We start from the raw sequence: 20,761 nt of genomic DNA, 5'->3' as shown, positions 1-20,761 counted from the left end.
TACCATTCTTCTTGCTCATTGTTTGCAAATTACCTCAAAGCAGATTGTTGGGGTCTCACGCATTTTGGTTGTTGGGAAACATTGTGTGAAATGGATATAGTGTGTAAAAATTATGGAGAATAAATGGTAGAAATTGTATGGTTTAGGTTAAAATGATAGGATATATATAGTTTGAAAATTAAAAGTATCTTTTTTTAATTGAACCGTTGTAGAATTGTAATATATGAGAAGGCCTCACAAAAAAAGAGTCGTTAGCGTTCGTTAGTGTGCCAACGATCCATCATTGACGCCCCCTTGGAGCCTAGGAAGTGGGGTGTGGAGCTCTATGGCGGCTTAGGTGATGGGGACGCTTGGCCACACCGGGTGTTCTAATGATACGCCTTCTCTTTTTTGTTCTTTTCTTTACAAATTCTAGGAAAAATAGCATGCGACAAAACAAATCTAAAACCTCAATAAAGTATCCCCAAACAACAAAAGAGCAAGCAAACACATTAGACCAACATCCCTATCAAACACAACAATTTCACATTTAAAGGCTAGCACATTATTCCATCATCATCCCGTTAAGTATAGACAATGTCACTTGTAAAGATTCGCGTCTCTCAACCGCGGAGACGGGATAACTACAAGTGGGTTTTTTTTCTTCATTGCGATACCAAATTTATCATAAAGGTCAAGATCTTCACCCTCTGGCAAGCTCCACTCGAACGAATGCATTAATGAAGCCAAAATATGCGTCATCATCTTCTCTCCCAACGGGATACCCGGGCACTTTCTCCGACCCGACCCGAAGGGGAAAAACTTGGGATTTGTCCCATTATAATCCCACTTCTCTAACCCCTCATTGTCCAAAAACCTATCAGGGATGAACTCAGACGGGTTGTCCCAATACTTAGGGTCCCTTTGTATGGCCCATACATTCAAAAAGATGGTTGATCCCTTTGGAACAGTGTATCCGCCGACGGTGCAGGTCTTGTTTGGAGCTCGAGGAAGAAGGAACGGTAACGGTGGATGCAACCGAAACGTTTCCTTGAACACTGCATCAAGATATTTCAGTTTTGGAATATGGGATTCCTCCACTGTATTGTCTAGACCTACTATTTCTTCTAGCTCATTTTGTACCTTCTTCATCACCTCTTTGTTTCTCAAAATCTCAGTCATGGCCCATTCCACCATAGCTGAAGTTGCATCTGTTCCTCCAAGAAAGATATCCTGTTACAAAAAACAAATAAATAAATAAATAAAAGCCCTTTAATCACGATAAAAAGAACCTGATTTGTACAAATTTAGGTAAAAATGGGTGTTTTCTATGAACTTGTTCTGAATTGGAAAAAGCTTTACGTTTATTATATATATTTTGATATAAACTTTACTAAAAACTCTTTGTGTGTAAAATAAAGTACTTTATAATAATGCTATTAAATATAATATGAATACAAAAACTACAAGTAAAAGAATAGTTAAAATAATATTTACAAATAACTAATTAAATTGAGTAGCGAATTAGGGTGTCCAAGGGTCGGTTAGTTTTCAGCTCAAACCGAACCAAAACTTTTTTTTTTTATTTTAGGAACCGACGGGGTTTAGTTTGGTCATGAGTCGTTTGCGTTTTTACATTCGGCTTAAAATGTTTAAAAAAATGAAAAAAAAAACACTGGTACAAACAGAGGCGAATTCATGTAACTTGTTCGAGCTTGAAAAATGTGTCATTCGGTAATGTTTTACTATTATTTAAAAAAAAATCAATTAATATTGAGTTCAATAAACCTAATGCAAAATGGACTAACTAAACCATAAAAAATGATTTGTAAATGAGTCTATATCGGAATTGATATTTGTTTACTATTTAAAAAAACTAACATATATATACATATCGGATTTTTTTTCTAAATCGCGTACCCCTCAAAATCACGAACCTTGTGCAAAGGTCCTCCCGCCACTGGGTAGAAATGGTAGAAATAATAATGATGTTGGACCAAATAAAAAAACTGGTACAAATAATAATGATGTTGGACCAAAAACTCTAGGTTTAAATTATATGTTAATCCCCTATAAATTAATTTGGGCATTATACTTTTGACCCGAAATAATCAATTTGGGCTTTAATATAATACTCTAACGTCCATGCGTTAACCCTAGTTGGCATCTGTTAACGCCCATTATACTGTTCCTATAGGATGTTAAGGGGCGTTAAAAGCTTGACGTGTTAAGGAGTTACTAGGAGAGAAGAGGGGGGGGGGGGGGATCAAGCTTTGAGAAATTTGCGCACATACACATAACATGCTTTATGAGGGTTAACCATTTTTGGTGTGAGGTGAAGCTAAAGAGGGTAAAGCAGTGACGTAACGTCTACGTGTAGTTAAGGAATAAAAAGTTCCCTTGATATAGAAATAAAAAGTTCAAATATAACTAACCACAACTAGTGCTTTCAATTGAGTCATGGTGATTGAGGGTCCTGTGTTTTGATCTTTAAGCTCTAACAAGATCTGCAAGAAATCTTTCTTTCCTTCTTGCTTAATTTGTTCTTCAGTCTTGTCCGTCAGTGATACTCTTTTATTTCGTAGTGTTCTCTCTTCAATTGTTGTCTCGAAAATCCGGTCGAATTGTTTCATTTGATCGTCCATTTTTCGCTTGACACCTTGAAAATCAAAACGCGCAAGCGCGGGGAAGAAATCCGAGATGTTTAGTCCCTCGGCAATCTCAACAATACGCGATACCACTTCTCGTATCTCGTCGCTAAGATTACTATACTTTGACCCCTCAACTAGGCCCTTTCCCCAAACTATGCTAGTTAGCGTCTCCAAAACCGTCGAGAAAGATATCTCGTTGATATCAACCGGCGTACCGATCCTATCGTAAACATTTTTTACGGTCTTTCGGACTTCATCCCGACGGTAGGAATGAGAAGCGTCTAGATTCACGTTGCTTAGGACTTCATGCACCAAAACTTTACGTAAGTTACGCCGATCAGCGTTGTTGGGTGCCCATGCAACATCATTAGCATTGTAACTCGTGGCTAGCCCAGCCGTATGCGGGTCCCGGTTAGCAAAACTCTCGTCTTGCTCACCGGTTACAACCTTGGCTAGCACAGCCGAATTCACCACAATATGGAGCTTGCTTCCGAGATAGAGCTTGAAAATGGGCCCGTAACGGTTAGCCATTTTGGCGAACTCGTGGTGCAAGTTAGGACCAAGGAATGGGAAGTAGCCCACTACTGGTAAGCCTTTGGGGCCTGGTGGCAAAGGAGGTGTGCTGGAGCCGGAGCCGCCGTTCGAAACAGTCTTGTTGTACCATAAAATGGCTAGAGACATGACCGTAACAACAAGACCGGCAAAAGCAAGCTCGTGTTTGTTGACCATGGCTTGCTCCCACATAGTGCCATTGATGTTTGATGCCATTTTTTTCCAAGATGTACATATCTAGCGGGGTACCAATTTATAGGGATGAAGAGGGTTTACCTCTACATAGTCAAATTTGACGGGTAGACAAAATGATTATTTTTTTTTTAATTTAGACTTATTTTTGTTGTAAATCAGAAATTTGGATCTTGATCCAAAATAATATTTGTTTTTCTTAAAATTTTTATGAACCAGTGATTTGCATTTGTGCATTATCCGGATCTATTCTCCGGCACCAATCCATTTACGAAATTGGCGAACCAGAACCATGATGCTACGTGAAGAGCCCCACCAACCACCAAGTTGAAGTATCAGGTCAAAAATAGCACTAAGAACATCCGTAGTGTGGCATCCGTAGTGGGGTTGTTTGTGTGTGGAGGGGGCCAAAACGCCCCAAAACACTAGGGTCACCGCCACCCGGAGTGTTTTTTTAGAATTAGGGCTTGGGTGTGGCCTTTAAAACGCTGTGAATTTGAAAGTTTTGAGAACTATGACTCTTTATGCAACGATAATAAACAAAATTCACTTTTTTTTTTTTAATTCCATCTACACGTATATAAACCCCGACTCAACCTTATTTTTTATACTTTTCTCTTTTCTTATAAACCTCTTTCTTATTCCTTATAAAAAAACATATCATGCATCCATCCTGCCCCCCTTTTGTTGTTCCGTCTCAGCCTACCAACCCCAATTCATATTGCCAGTGGCGGATCTTGCCCGTTGAACCTGCCAGGGCTGAAAGACACGAACACTAAAATTAGCACTACGGCCGAAAAACTTGCCAGGGCCGTACATAGTATATATATACAAAATTTCGATCGAAATGCGGAAAATTAGCACTGCAGCCGAAAAACTTGCCAGGGCCGTGGCCCTGCCACGTCTCCACTAAGATCCGCCCATGCATATCGCCCGAACACCATCCAACTGCTACCAACCTACAATTACCAAGATATTGACCCGAATATGATGGGGTATACGCCACTACTAAACATGGCCCACCAATACTTTCAAGGGCCATCGGTTTTGCATCTAATGTGAACATAACCATTGGCGGTACGCATGGTTCCCAAGAAGAAGCCGAGCCCGAGATCGAGACGGTGCCGGAGACACAACTAGAGCACAAACCTAAGGGCTCTCAACGTGAAAAACGCTCGCATAAAAAAAAGGATCCTTCCGCTCCCTGTGTGAGAAGGAGCTATCAAGCTTGGACAAAAGATGAGGAGTACACGCTCGCACTGTGACAACTGGCATTTTTCGGGTAATTTCCGTACAATGTAAACAGTGTATAATAGTTTATGGTTGTGTGTTTTGAACATCTGAAGTGCATGATTTCATGGCATACATTTAAGGAACTCACAAAAACATTTCATGATGCATGATACTTATTTTTATTTGTCGCGACTTGAAACAGTTTAGACAGTGCACAGAACTAACTGGTACACTTATTAGATAAACTAGTAGTGCTGACAGGGGTTCAGTACTCAGATAAACGACATATTTAGGACACAGATTGAGTCCCAAAACCAAGGTTATACTAAACCTCATGTGAGAAAGTAAGGGATTATGTTAATGCTTTCCGAGAGACAAACGAACACTAAAAACTGCCCGAAACTAGCTAAAACTGGCCAAAACAGCATAATTCAGCAAAACTCAGCATTTTCTAGCTTATGTAATAGTCAGAAATGATGCCAGAATAACTTAAAAAGAGGCAAAAAAATACATTATCACGACATAATAACATATTACGCCATACAAGTTACCAATATTGATCCTTTAAGCGATCTGATAACTAAACGAACACCCGAACACATCTAGAAACATCATGTGAACCAGTTAACAATATTTTCATGACATGAAACTAGTTTATGGTCTTAAACACCTTGTTATACATCAAAAACCCCTAAACACTTAAATCACCCTAACTAATCATATATGTTACTACCTTTCAACACTTAACAACATTTAAACAAAACAACCCCCCCCCCCATATGAACCGTCCCAAGGGGACCCACTCCCCTTAACATTGTTGACTAATAACTTTGTTAATCGAAGATGCTCTTTAATAATCCAAAGGTTAAAATGTGGAAGGGAAACTAAGAACCAAAGGATTAAACTCCTTATCATCATCTCATCACCATCATTTTCAACACATCAAAAAAATCACAACACACCTCTCCTCTCCCTCTCCTCTTCTCGGCTGAACTACAGCCCCACCCCCATGATCATCTTCAACTAGATTCAAGCAAATCCAACTGCATCCTAAGGTGAATCAAGCATAATCAAGAAGGTATCAAGGCTTGGAAGTGGAAGGACCACTCTTTGGAGCTATTAACCACAATTTTTTCTTCATCTTCATCATCTTGTTTCTACCCTAGCCTTGTGCTAATAGTAAGTTCCTTGTGAACCCATTTTTCATCTTGTTTTAGTAGATATAACATACGTGTAACTCAAAATCTAAAGGATCTTACAACACAAAGAAGATGAACACTTAAATCACATAAAAATCACAAGAAAACAAGTTGTTTATGTTATGTTCTGAAGTTGTTAGTTGATTGTTTGTGTGTATGATGATGAACACCACATAAAGACTTGTTAGATGATGATTAAACACATGATCTAACAAGTATGTGTAAGGATCTTGAAAGATCTATGTTGAGCATCTTGTATGTGAAGGATAAACTTGAAAAATAAGCATGTTTAAGTATAGAATTTGATTCTTACAAAGTATGGTTCTTGAAAAATAATAGATTTGAAAGTTTAAAGTTTCAAAGAGTCGAGATTACTACATGATAAGCATGGTCTTGATTCTTGAAAATAAATAAACTTGTTACATACGTAAAAATGAACTTGTTGAAGTATTTAGAACATGAGATGTTGAAGTAAATGAGTTTTTGCAAAAAAGGATGAGAAGTTGTAAAGTGTGAACTTTTACAAGTTGATTCATATTAAAGAATAAACCATGTTTTTAAGGTTGAAAGAACATGTTAAACACATTGTTAAAAGACTACAAGTTTTTACAAACTTTCAAGTTCATAACTTCATGAAAAATGCATTTTTAAGCATATGTTAGGTTTGTAAAATTGTGGTGGATGAGTTGTTGAATTTTGAAAAGCTTAAACACATGTTTTAAAATATGGGAAACCTCCAATTTTTAAAGGAAACTATGACAAAATTTAAAAAAAAATCTAAACACTTAGAAAATATATTTTTAACAAATTCTTACAAGTAAATTTGTTTAGAGATTTTAAACATAAAAAATTCCCATAGTTTTTGTATAAAAATACAAGTAAAGGAGGTTTGGTTTTCAAACTAAATATATATTTAGGAAAATATATATTTAGAGGTCACAAAAACTATGTGCTATGTGTATATTATTTGTATTAGTTATACTAAATTTAGGGACTTGAAATAATATACCCACAGAAATATAAAAATTGTAATTAAAGAATTACTAGAATAGGATTAGGATCAAATACAAAGGCTCCTTATTGTAAGAAGGGTAAAAGGCTTTTAAAAAAAACCCACTACACAAAAAAAAAAAAAAAAAAAATCTAAACACCCACCACCAGCCAAAAACCTAAATCCCCCACCCCCCCCATCACCCACCCATTTTTTTTTTTTTTTTGTCGAGAGGGGTGGGGGTTTAGGTTTTTGGGTGGTGGTGGGTGTTTAGGATTTTATTTAGGTTTTTGGGGGTGGGGTTAGGTTTTTTTTTTTGGGGGGGGGTAGGTTTTGGGGGGGGGGGGGTTTGGTGAGGTATAGTTTTTTTTTTTTTGGAGGGAGGGGGGTTAGGGGTGGGGGGTTTAGGTTTTTGGGTGGTGGTGGGGTGGGGGTGGGTGTTTAGGTTTTGGGTGGTGGTGTAGTGGGTTTAGGTTTTAGGTTATTGGACACTTGTCACTCTATAAATCCTTCTTACACTTCTTACCGTTAGAAGTCTTTGTAGAATAACTTAACCCTACAAGAATATAAATACATGTCTTGGACCCAAATATTAGAATTTTTGGACAAATGAACTTATTGGACAAATTATATAAATACTCTGGAATTAAAATTTTATTATAACAAAGCTTGGTAAACGGTATTTTCCAAACCGAACAAAGGACAAAGTATGTATTTTTACAAGCAATATAAAAATATATTGTATGTTGTCAAACGTGAAAATACATTATTTTTGAAGTATATGAAAATATTCATTTTCAAAAATATTTTAAGAAAATATTATTTTGATAGAAACTAAAATATATATTTTTGAGGTTAATCTTAAAAATAAATTATTTTTAAGATATATGTGAACACTTGTGTTTACCAAGTCTAAAAATATAGATATTTTCTATAAACATATCTTAAAATGTATATTTTAAGAATACAAGAATTATGGTTATAATTGTGCAAGAATGATATTCCGGAAAAATTAAATGTATATTAACTATGAAATATTTAATAAATACAAGAATATACGTATTCCTATACGTACAAATACATGCTAACATATACTACCAACACTTGGTAAAAATACCCTTATACAAGTATTTACATAACTATGAGAATACAAAGTAAAATACTCAACATACTCATAATACAAGTATACCTATACTTGGGAATACTTACAAGTGTATAATACTTAACAAACGGTATTTTTGGTTGTGAAAACTACAAACACACGTATATGGAAACAATATATATCAAAACAAGTTAAAAATATGCTATTTTTAATGAAACTCTGGTAATCACAAATGATATACATGCAATGCATGCAAATAATATAAGTTAAAATATAATATTTTAACTAATATATTGAACTTTGAATTTTATATAATTATGAGAAATTATATAAAGACATCATACGCCCAAAGTGCAACTCAAAACAAAAACAATATCAAAACAAGTCTTAACATATATTTAAGACTAAGAATCGTTACAAGACCGAAGTGTCTAACAAAACCTAGCACGTTTGTAGGTTGCAAAACGAACCAAGGAAACCGAACTTGAGTACGCACTTTACACGGACGCAAAACTGTGAGTTCATGTCCCCCTTTTCTTTTTATGTTTTTGGTTTACAACTTTCGGGGGAAATACATGTTAACAAGGGTATGATTAAGCTATGGAATGAATTCTTAGATCATGTGAGAGTAGGCTTTAACTGAGGCGCCATTAATCCTTTTAAGGACCACGAAACAAAGGTTAGATCTAATGGGTACGGGCGAGCCCAACTCACGGTCCTTGTGTGGCCACTTAGAGTGCTGTTGTGTCCCTATCGAGGTTAATCGACACTTAAAAATCGTCTACTCGGGTTGAGTGCTTCCTATGTCGTCACATATATTAATATCCTTGAAAAATATTAATGATCAACATATTCATAGACGCTTTACATACCTACTTACAACACTCGAACTTTCGAATGTTTTTGAGATTCATTTGATGCGCATATACATAAAACAAATGAACTCACTCAACTTTTATTGATGTTTTCAACTTATATGTATTTCAGAGAAATAGATGGATCTTGGTGCCAGTGTTCACTTTCAAGCTTTTGGGTTTCAAGTCTTTGATGTCATCCTTTTGGAGGGTTTGTTCCATATATCACATCTTCGATGTGATATAGGATGCAAAGCCTCATACTTTAAACTTTTGTTAACAAGTCCTTTTTATGGAACTTTAAAACTTATGTTGGTTTGTAACTTAAACTAAATACCTGTGTTGGTTTGAAACTTGAACAACTTATGGTTTGTACTATTTTGAAACTTATGAATGGATAGACATCGCTTGTTTTAATCATGTAGTTGTTTATTATAATCGAATGCAATGAAAACTGATCAAGTCACACCACACGCTTCCGCAAAAATACAGAGTGTGACAACGGGCTTGGCTCGACATCTCGGATGATACCGAAGTTGGTAAGTGTCACATGTTGGACCCAGTATGGCCTTAACAACTTCTTTTTACGTAATATGGCAAGTGATTTCAGTATATGTGAAAAAGATGTGCGGAAATGGAAATCAGACTTTCAAGAAACAAGACCTACAGAATTATCAAGTTTATATCACTTTGAAACAAATTAGTTTACAAGGTGATTGTAAGATTATTATCTAATACAAATGAATCTTGATTTCTATGGGTGAGAAGAGCAGTTGGAGTTTGAGTGTATGTATGTGAATGCTAGGCTTCAAACTCAAGTATATTCTGCCCCTCGAGCCTTCTATTTATAGACAGCTGTGGGCATGAATAAACAATTGTTTATTCATGCAATAAGTCCTGCATAAAGTAGCAATTTGACATATTCATTGAATCCATCGTTCAAGTTGCATTTGTAATCATGAAAACCAATAATGTCATGCTTCGGTCATGGGTGGCAGGATAGAGTTGTGATTTTAGACAAGTGGGTCTATCATCAGAATTTCTGATAAGCCACTTCATCAGAAATTCTGGTGAACAAATCATCAGAAAATTTGATGATCAGAATTTGTCAGAAACTGATGATATATCCAAATCAACTCTTTTATCAACTTGAGATTCTTTGTAGTAGATACTTTGCTTTTCGGTTGTCCCAACTATTTTTCTTCATCTTGCTGTGTTCTTCAGGACTGTTATCTTCTTCAGAGATCCAGTTAATTGAGATTTTCTTCAATACTTACAGATAAAGTTTCCTAACAGTTTCCCCCTAAGTATTGTAAGAAAATGAACTATCTCATGAAAAAAAAAATTTCCAAACAGTGGAAACTTAATACTTGCAAAATTTAAACCAGTTACTAGAGTTTTTGAAAAACAAATTACATAAAAGATAAAAATAAACTATTTCTAATTCAGCTTCACTCTCTTATGCATATCTCCTTTCTTTATCTTCTTTTTGTAGGAGATGTATTTGTTGCAGCTGTCATACATGTCTTTATACCATCCTCTTGCTTGAATCCATTCTTCAATCATTTGCTCAATTTCTTTCTTGCTTCCTTCCAAGTTCTTTTCTATCTTCTGAAGATGTTCCTGTCTTCTGTTCATGGTTCCTAAGATATACCTCAGGGTCTGATTTGAGTACTTACAGATGTCCACACTTCTGAACAGAGCTTTGTTATTGTCTTGATCTCTGAAGCTTACACCATATTCTTGTTCTCCATCTTTGCTTGTTTGCATTATGATGTCTCCAGATCTTGCATCTTCTAGTATTTCTGAGGGAACTTTTGTCTTAGGTGATCTAAAGTACACCTTTTTGTTGTGCACATGCTCATAACTTATGCATAGATCAAAGTCTGAAAAAGCCATCCTTTCAAATAGCAATATTCCAGCTTTTGATATGCCATTTAATGCCCTTCTGACCTCTTGGTTATTTTTCTTTTCCTTTTCATAGTTATCCTTCATGAACAGAATGTCCAAAGGATGCAACTGGTCAGCTATTTCTTCATCAGTCACTTTCTGTTCATCCCCCTTTTCTCTTTGAAGTGTGTATCTGTTTTGTACAAACGTTCCCCCTATATCATCAGTTGCTACTTTCACTTCTTCTACCTTTAGAATTCTCTTTACCGGATTTTCATTGTGCTTGTGAATGCTGTAAGGCCCTCTTTTCATTCTTTCTTCTCTTAAGCCTAGCCTGGTAGGAGATAGTGATCTTGGTATTTCATATTCCTTTGTCAAGTAGTATCTCACCAGATTGTATTCAGGAAATATCATTACATCTCTGGCAATTTCTTTGACCATGATAGACTTGGATTCTGAGATTTTCCTCTTAACAATTTTTTGACTTTGCTTCAGACTCTCCTTCCTCTTCCCATTCCTTCATTGTTTGTATATTCATATATTTGCTTATTGCTGAATCATCAGATATTGTTGGATTTGGAACAGCAGCCAGCATCTACAAATTTGTAATTACATGAGGTTTTGCAGCTGCTAATCTTTTCAGCATTTCTTCTTTTGGAATATTTGGAGGTGGTCCCATCACTGTGGTATCAGCTTTGGTGATTGGTGTGGTTGTTGATTGTTGAGGAGTTGAACTTCGAGCCTTCTGATGTGAACTTGAATCAGGAATTTGCTTCATGAGTTTTTGAGGATCCACTTTGGCTAAACTTGCAACATTGAATTGCATTCTCTCCATTAGTTGTTGTGTTTCCCTCATCAGTTTTGAGTTGTTGGCCATGTTCTTTTGAGCTTGGTTGAATTCATCTTGAGCTTTCTTCTAGTTTTTAGCCCATTCCTTTGACAGCTTCTCAAGGGCATCTGTGATACTGTTGTTACTTGCCCTTAGAATGGCAATTTCTTCTTCCAAAACTTTATTTCTACTGCTTGACTGTCTTGACTCCATCACATTCACAACTTGTGTTTTGATCTTTTCTATTTCTGTGAGAATCGTTTGAACTTCTGATGCAGAAATGTTTAGTTCTGGTGCTTTTTCTTTTATCTTCTGAAGGGACTTCAATGTTTCAGAGTTATCATCAGTTTGTTTCTTTATTGCTTCCACTGATTCTGATAATATCTTCATTTTAGCCCTTTGACCTTGTATTTCTGACAGCAACGTATCGAGTTTTTCTTCCACTGGATTTCTTTTGCAGATTTTGTAAGCTTTTTCCAACATTGTTTCCAGATTTTCTTGATTCATGGGTTTTTCAGGGATATTTGGAACAACAGATGTTCCTGCTAGCATACCAGCTGCAAACACATTTGCTGCTGTTTTGGAAATGATAGGATCACTTTTTGCTTTACCAGAATTTGGTGCAGCTTTAAGTTTACTAGTATCATCTCCACCAGTGGTGAGTGACATACTCTCATCCTGGATTTCCTTATGTCCTTGAATCACATTAAGATGTGATTCTCCATAAGTTTTTAAGGTAAACATATCACCTTTTTCCAGATTTCCTTGATCAGTTTCCTGATCTCTATCTGTTGAGACCTCATACTCTTCCTCATTTTCTGATTCAGAGTTGAGATTATAAGCACTAGTAACCTCTTTATCAATTTCAGTTTCTTTATGTTCTAAGTTGTAAGAAACATTTACTGAACTTTCTGAATTAGTTTGTTTTGAGTAAGTATCAACTAAAACAGTTCTTGAGAAAGATGTACCCGCGATATGAGATTCTTCATGATGTATTACTTCTGTTGTTTCAATTTCAGTGCCACCAAATTGACCTTCTTCATGAATTCTTCTAGCTATTTGTGATTCTGCATGATGTTCTTGTCACAACCCCCGGTCCCTAGTTCCCGGGAACGGGCGGCCGTGAGCCAGTTTCGGTGGTATCACGTTAATTACTTATTTGGCAGCGGAAATTTTCATCAGGACCGTAGTTAGGAAATATTAAATCAGAGTAAACCACCATATTTTATAATCTTAAACAAATGGGTAAAACCCAAGTTTTTATTACAAACTGATTTACAGGGATAAATCCCACTTTATTGAAATAAACGCTTTCTTTTATTTAGGTAACTTTTATAGCCACTTTTCCAAGCCTTCAGTGCTGTCCAGCTGGCTTCTATTTGGCTTTCACATTTTGTTACCTGAAACGCGTTTTAAAAAGGTTTTGTCAGTGGGAAATACTGGTGAGTGAATCCCAGTTTAATCAAGAAATATTAATTTACTTTAAACAGTATTGAGGGCGATTACAATGTTTATATCTACCCAATTACTCATTCAGTAGTGTCAAGTCTGACTGAGGGTCATATTACACATTGGCTAACTCTTCGTCCAATGGTAACGTTACTCACATTTTGTATACAAAACCCCAACATACCGGCAGTAATCGTAGAATTACAAAGACTCAATCACTGCTAAATTGCATTGTAAAATAGTTAAGGTTTTGTAAAACAGTTTATAAAAAGGAGATTACTCACATTGCTGTCTTAGGTTATTCTTTAGGGTTTCCTGGTGAATATCTATAATTTACACAAATGCACGTGTGTTAGTATAATAACCCATTTTAACATTAGTAATACCCTCCCCGAGACGGCATTCCAACGACTACGTCGGGCAGAACCGCGACAGCCGTTACGGAACCCTAGATCAATCGGGCAGCGTATCTAATACGTCTCCAGGGGTTATAATACTTACATCGTAGCAGAACCTCGCTATTTTAGGGGGTATAATGCCCGGGTATAATAACACTACTACAGAATTTGTGATTTGAGAAGCGGAAATTGAACGAGCAGACTGAAGGCCCGTTGCCTTCTATTTATAGTGCTGAAATTGGACTTCCTCGCGGCCCGCGTGACATTTGGGCTGAGCTTACGCGGCCTGCGTCAAAGCTAGGTCAACGCGTAGCTTGGCCCGGTCATCGTATAGCTTCGCCGTGTGTTGGGCCACGTGGCGGCCCAGGGCTGCGCCACATTCCAGATCGCTCGCGGCCCGCATTAACTTGGATGCACTTCTACGCGGCCCGCATGAACTAAGGATTTAAACGAAATCTGGTTATACTCTCGTGCGGCCCGCGTTAAGTTGAGGTGAGGTCCCATGCGGCCCGCCTCAACTTAGTTTTTATTGTTTTTATTTATATTATATGTTATTTTGTATTTTGGGCTCGGTTTTCACATACGGGGCACATATAAAGACACATTGAGATATTTAAAATATATTAGGGTGTTAGAAATATTATGAGGGTGTCGGTTTTACCGAGGGTTGTTATATCCTCCCCACCTTGTTTTAGAGCTCGTCCTTGAGATCTACTGGAACAAGTGTGGATATTTCTTTTGCATTTCTGATTCAAGTTCCCATGTGTATTCAGGTCCTCTTTTGGAGTCCCATTTCACTTTGACCAGAACTAATCTCTTATGCTTGAGATTCTTAATTTTTCTATCTTCAATCTGTAGAGGCCTTTCTACAAATTTGAGTTGTTCATTAACCTCTATATCCTTGAGAGGTACTACGAGTGATTCATCAGCTAAACACTTTTTGAGATTAGATACATGAAACACATCATGTATTCCTGCCATTTCCTCTGGCAGTTGTAGCTGATAGGCTACCGGTCCTACTCTTTCAAGAATTTTGAAAGGTCCAATATACCTGGGACTAAGCTTTCCTCTTTTGATGAATCTTACCACTCCTTTCCAGGGAAAAACTTTCAATAATACTTTATCTCCCACTTGAAATTCTAATGGTTTGCGTCTGTTATCAGCATAGCTCTTTTGGCGATCACGTGCTGTTTTCAGTCGTTCCTTGACTTGAATGATTTTATCAGTTGTTTCCTGTACTATCTCGGGTCCAGATAATTGTTTTTCCCCAATTTCTGCCCAACAGACTGGGGTTCTGCACTTTCGTCCATAAAGTGCATCGAATGGTGCAGCATTAATACTTGTGTGATAACTGTTATTATAAGAAAATTCTATTAAAGGTAAGTGTTCGTCCCAATTACCTCCAAAATCAATTACACAAGCTCTAAGCATGTCCTCCATTGTCTGAATTGTCCTTTCGCTTTGTCCGTCCGTTTGAGGATGATAAGCTGTGCTTAGATTTATCCTGGTTCCCATTGCGTTTTGGAATCTTGACCAAAAATGAGAGGTAAAACGGCTATCCCTATCAGAAACAATTGATAAACGAATGCCATGTAAAGAAACGATTTCATTTACATACAATTTGGCTAATTGTTCCATACTAAAGGTTTCCTTCATTGGTAAGAAATGAGCTGACTTGGTTAACCTATCTACAATCACCCAGATTGTATCATTTCCTTTCCTTGTTTTAGGCAATTTGGTAACAAAATCCATTGTTATCAATTCCCATTTCCAAACTGGTATTTCTAATTGTTGTAACAAACCTGAGGGTTTTTGATGTTCAGCTTTAACTTGTAAGCAAGTTAAACATTTAGAAACATAAGCTGCTACATCCTTTTTCATTCCTATCCACCAGAAATTTTTCCTTAAATCCTGGTACATTTTATCACTTCCTGGATGCATCGTATATTTAGACTTATGGGCTTCTTCTAATATACGGTGACGTAAATTTCCTAATTTAGGTATCCACATTCTCTTTTTATGGAACCTCCAAATTCCATCTGTTCCTTGTTCTAATTCCTTAATCATTCCTTTTAATTTTTCAGTATCCTCCTTGGTTACTGATTCTTGTGCTTTTCTAATCTGATTGTTTAAATCTACTTGTAGATTTAATTTAAGAGAACGTACCCTTTTTGGCTTTTCGTGATATTTTCGACTTAAAGCATCAGCCACCACATTGGCTTTTCCTGCATGATACTGGATATCACAATCATAATCACTAAGTAATTCCATCCAGCGTCTCTGTCTCATATTCAATTCTTTTTGCCCGAATACATATCTTAAACTCTTATGATCTGTGAATATGGTAAACTTACTACCATAAAGATAATGTCTCCAAATCTTAAGGGCAAAAATTATGGCTCCTAATTCCAAATCATGGGTCGAATAATTTCCTTCATGACTCTTAAGCTGTCTAGATGCATAAGCTATAACCTTTTGACGTTGCATCAATACGCATCCATAACCTAACTTAGAAGCATCACAAAAGATTACAAAGTCTTCAGTTCCTTCTGGTAACGCTAGTATCGGTGTATGGGTTAATCTTTGCTTAAGAATTCTAAAGGCTTCTTCTTGTTTTGGTCCCCATTCAAACTTAACAGATTTACAGGTTAACTTAGTTAAAGGAATGGCTATTCTAGAAAAATCTCGAATAAATCTTCTATAATAACCGGCCAATCCTAAGAAACTTCTAACTTCAGTTGGTGACTCTGGGGTTTTCCATTTGGTAATTGCCTCGATTTTTGTTGGGTCTACATGAATTCCTTCATGGTTAACTAAATGTCCGAGAAATTGTACCTGTTCTAACCAAAACTCACACTTTGAAAATTTAGCATAAAGCTTTTCCTTTCTCAATAGACTTAAAAGTAAGTGCAAGTGCTTTGCATGCTCTTCTTTACTTTTAGAGTAAATTAGAATATCATCTATGAAAACAATTATGAATTTATCCAAATATGGCTTACATATTCGGTTCATCATGTCCATAAATGCAGCTGGGGCATTGGTTAAACCAAATGGCATGACAGTAAATTCATAATGACCATACCTTGTTCTGAATGCGGTTTTAGGAATATCCTCTTCCTGTACCTTTAATTGATGATATCCTGATCTTAAATCGATTTTAGAGAAAAATCGAGCTCCTTGAAGTTGATCAAACAAATCATCGATCCTCGGTAATGGGTACCGATTCTTAATTGTGACTTTGTTCAATTCACGGTAGTCAATGCACATACGCATTGATCCGTCCTTCTTTTTAACAAATAAAATCGGCGCTCCCCATGGCGATGAACTTGGTTGTATAAATCCTTTCTCCAACAATTCGTCTAATTGTTTCTTTAGTTCTTGCATTTCAGCGGGTGCCAAACGGTAAGGTGCTTTGGCAATCGGTGCTGTTCCTGGTAACAGGTGAATTCTGAATTCAACTTCCCTGTCTGGCGGCAGTCCTGGCAATTCTTCTGGAAAGACATCTGAAAATTGGGACACTACTGGAATGTCTTTTAATTCTTTTCCTTTAGTGTTAGTGATTATAGAAATCAAATATACTATAGATCCTTTCCTTATACAACTTGCAGTTTTCATTACAGAGATGAATTTGGTGGATCTAGATGGTTTATCTCCTTTAATTGTGATCTTTTCACCTCTTGGTGATTTTATCTGTATTGACTTTTGATCACATAAGATATTGGCTTTATTGGCTATTAACCAATCCATTCCTAATACGACATCAAATCCTACTAGATTCATTGGGTAAAGGTTTGCAATAAATTTTTAATTAAAAATTTCTATTCTTGCTCCTTGCAAGATTTCAGAAATCTTAATGGTTTCTCCATTTGCTGTCTCTACTAGACATTCTTGTGGTAGTTTAGTTAATGATTGATTTAGAAGTTTGCAAAATGAAGTATTAATAAAACTTTGGTTGGCACCAGAGTCAAATAATACTTTAGCAAAAATATCATTAACTAAAAACGTACCAGCAATGACGTCCGGAATCATCCTAGCTTCGTCTGCAGTTAGAACGAATGCTCTAGCATTTTTAGTGTTCTTGTTGTTTGCAGCTGGGGCTAACTTTGGACAGTTGGTCTTGATGTGACCTTGTTCCCCACAGTTGAAACACACCCTGCTATTGGCTTTCTTCCTGCAGTCTTCTTCTTTGTGACCTGATATTTTGCAAAAATTGCAATAAATGGAGCATTTTCCAGAATGCTTCCTTTTGCAATACTTGCAATAAGGTGCAGATGTAGATCCTACATTCCTACGGTTGGAATTCCCAGAACGGAATTCTTGGGTAAGCCTTTGGGTAGGTTTCTCCTCTGATCTTCTTCTCTAGTACGGATTAACTCATCTGTCAAGGTATTGGCTAGTTCTACAGCTTCCTCTATGGTTTGGGGTCTAGCTGCCTTGACTACATGTCTAATCTCTCCAATTAATCCCCAGATATAACGGGAGATTAATACCGGTTCAGGTGATGCAAGGGTAGGTACTATCCTAGCATATTCAAAGAATGTGGTAGTGTAACCCTTACTGTCTACCCCGGTCATTCTTAGATTCAGAAACTTATTTGCTATTTGTTCCTTTTCATTGGGAGGGCAGAATTTCCTTTCTACCATATTCTTAAATTCCTCCCATTCCATGTTATAAATCCTATCACTTCCTCTTGACTGGAGGATAGTGTTCCACCATTCTAAGGCTGCGTTTTTAAACAGATTTGAAGCAAACATTATCTTATCTTCTTCAGCACATTTGCTTATTTTTAAAACAGCCTCAGTTTTCTCCATCCAGCGTAGAGCTGCAATGGGTCCTTCATTGCCCGAGAATTCTATTGGTTTACAGGACCAGAATTCCTTGTAAGAACAACCATATGGCATGGTTCTTCTTCTTTTGGGAATGGGCGCTTGAAGTACGGGTCCATTGTTCACGCTGTGTTCCGGTTCACTTGGTCGTTTACTGCTATGCTTACTTTTATTATTCGCTTCTTGAACCATTTGAATAATAAATGGCATTGCATCTATAATTCCTTGTGCCACTATATGTTGAACGGCACTATTATCCATTTGGTTTCCATTGTTATTGTTGTCCGGATTCTAATTAACCACGTTAATGTTACTCTGGTTATCGTTATTCAGATTATCTTGATTTCCCTCGTCGGCCATCTGAATTTTAAACATTTACCAAATATTAATATCACAATTAATATTTGAATATAGCCAATCACATGACACGCACGTTTAACCAAAAACGTCGAGCATTGCGACTTTTACTCTATTTATATAGTATGCATCATTACACACTAGTACTGAAATTTAAATTACAATACCGGCTGAAATGTAAAGCTACAATACTAATAATAAGCATCCGTAGTTTTTTTTTTCTAACACATACACACATATATTATTTTATTATTATTATTATTACTGTTTCTACCATCACCTTCACTGATATGGATTCATCCAAAAATCCATATTACGCTCATCGTATTTCCATACGAGGCGTTCTCCCACCTGTCGCATACGATCACTGCTCTCTAAAATTTCCTCCCCAAAAGTCCTAAGTTCCTGGACATTTTCTACACTCATTGGGGGTGCAGGTTCTAGGACTGGGTTTGGAAACTGAGGTACGGGTTCCTGATACGGAGGCATAGGGGCCTGGTACGGGTATGGATTCTCTAAATTTTCCCTAACATATGCATCACTAATGTTGTAGGGATCTTGAGGATCTAACCCTGGATAAGCTCCTAAGTTGGGCATGGCACATTTTCCTGTATTGGGTTTTGTTGCACGTAGTCCCTAACATCGTCCCACCAGGGGTCGTAGTTGTTTGGGTCTAGAGGATCAGGTGCAGGTACCCTAGGTATCTCCTCCGGGTTGTAATCAGGCATTTCTATCTGGTTTTCTATTTCCATGGGTTGGTCAGGATTTTGTGGTTGTGGTGCTAGCATTGGTTCCAGGTTTGGGTCAGCAGCAGTGGTTGCTAAAATATGGATATTAGCAATACCCCTATTGAGCATATCCTGATTATAAGCATCAGTTTCTCTTTTTGTTGCGGCTAACACTCGCTGTTCCTTCAACTTTTTCATTCTTTTCCTACGCTCGTGCGCTCCCCTACTGAACCATCCCCTCTTTTTCTGAGGAAATGGCTCTTCAGACTGAGCCTTAAACAAAAAGATCCCTTCTTCTGTGTCAGCAGAATACCCTGAGAGGGCAGGCTGAGAAGAGGAGGTGCCTTCGCTCCTAGGCGAACCAGACAGTTGACGATAGGCGTCAGAAGGTTCTTGGTCACTCAAACTGTAAACTAACAAATAGTCAGATAACACATAGCAAGAAATACAATTATACACGTATTTCCATAGTTTATTTCCTAACAATTTGAATTTTGATGTCAGCAGAACACTTCTGTGGCTGAATCAGTGGCATAGCTCTGATACCACCTTCTGTCACAACCCCCAGTCCCTAGTTCCCGGGAACGGGCGACCGTGAGCCAGTTTCGGTGGTATCACGTTAATTACTTATTTGGCAGCGGAAATTTTCATCAGGACCGTAGTTAGGAAATATTAAATCAGAGTAAACCACCATATTTTATAATCTTAAACAAATGGGTAAAACCCAAGTTTTTATTACGAACTGATTTACAGGGATAAATCCCACTTTATTGAAATAAACGCTTTCTTTTATTTAGGTAACTTTTATAGCCACTTTTCCAAGCCTTCAGTGCTGTCCAGCTGGCTTCTATTTGGCTTTCACATTTTGTTACCTGAAACGCGTTTTAAAAAGTTTTTGTTAGTGGGAAATACCGGTGAGTGAATCCCAGTTTAATCAAGAAATATTAATTTACTTTAAACATAATTGAGGGCAATTACAATGTTTATATCTACCCAATTACTCATTCAGTAGTGTCAAGTCTGACTGAGGGTCATATTACACATTGGCTAACTCTTCGTCCAATGGTAACGTTACTCACATTTTGTATACAAAACCCCAACATACCGGCAGTAATCGTAGAATTACAAAGACTCAATCACTGCTAAATTGCATTGTAAAATAGTTAAGGTTTTGTAAAACAGTTTATAAAAAGGAGATTACTCACATTGCTGTCTTAGGTTATTCTTTAGGGTTTCCTGGTGAATATCTATAATTTACACAAATGCACGTGTGTTAGTATAATAACCCATTTTAACATTAGTAATACCCTCCCCGAGACGGCATTCCAACGACTACGTCGGGCAGAACCCCGACAGCCGTTACGGAACCCTAGATCAATCGGGCAGCGTATCTAATACGTCTCCAGGGGTTATAATACTTACATCATAGCAGAACCTCGCTATTTTAGGGGGTATAATGCCCGGGTATAATAACACTACTACAGAATTTGTGATTTGAGAAGCGAAAATTAAACGAGCAGACTGAAGGCCC

General features: G+C 37.1%; 1 protein-coding gene across 1 annotated transcript; it reads right to left on the bottom strand.

Annotated features, from left to right (window-relative positions):
* Positions 1-426: 426 nt before the first annotated feature.
* Positions 427-3,435, bottom strand: LOC110897599 (geraniol 8-hydroxylase). Its single transcript, XM_022144364.2, has 2 exons — positions 2,415-3,435; positions 427-1,212 (listed from the first exon to the last, which is right to left on the bottom strand). Exons 1-2 carry the CDS (start codon positions 3,396-3,398, stop codon positions 580-582), a joined length of 1,617 nt encoding a protein of 538 aa, XP_022000056.1. The 5' UTR covers positions 3,399-3,435; the 3' UTR covers positions 427-579.
* Positions 3,436-20,761: the final 17,326 nt, after the last annotated feature.

This window comes from Helianthus annuus, chromosome 13 (genome assembly GCF_002127325.2).
Source record: "Helianthus annuus cultivar XRQ/B chromosome 13, HanXRQr2.0-SUNRISE, whole genome shotgun sequence".
NCBI classification, from domain to species: Eukaryota; Viridiplantae; Streptophyta; class Magnoliopsida; order Asterales; family Asteraceae; genus Helianthus; species Helianthus annuus.
Note: the sequence above shows the minus strand (reverse complement) of the source record. Positions and strands in the feature narration are given on the sequence as shown.

Excerpts from the sequence above, each read along its gene's own strand:
- LOC110897599 (XM_022144364.2), bottom strand. The coding sequence starts at position 3,398 with ATGGCATCAAACATCAATGGCACTATGTGGGAGCAAGCCATGGTCAAC. Across the intron at positions 1,213-2,414 it reads AATTGAAAGCACTAGTTGTG|GATATCTTTCTTGGAGGAAC; the intron begins GTTAGTTATATT and ends TTTTTGTAACAG.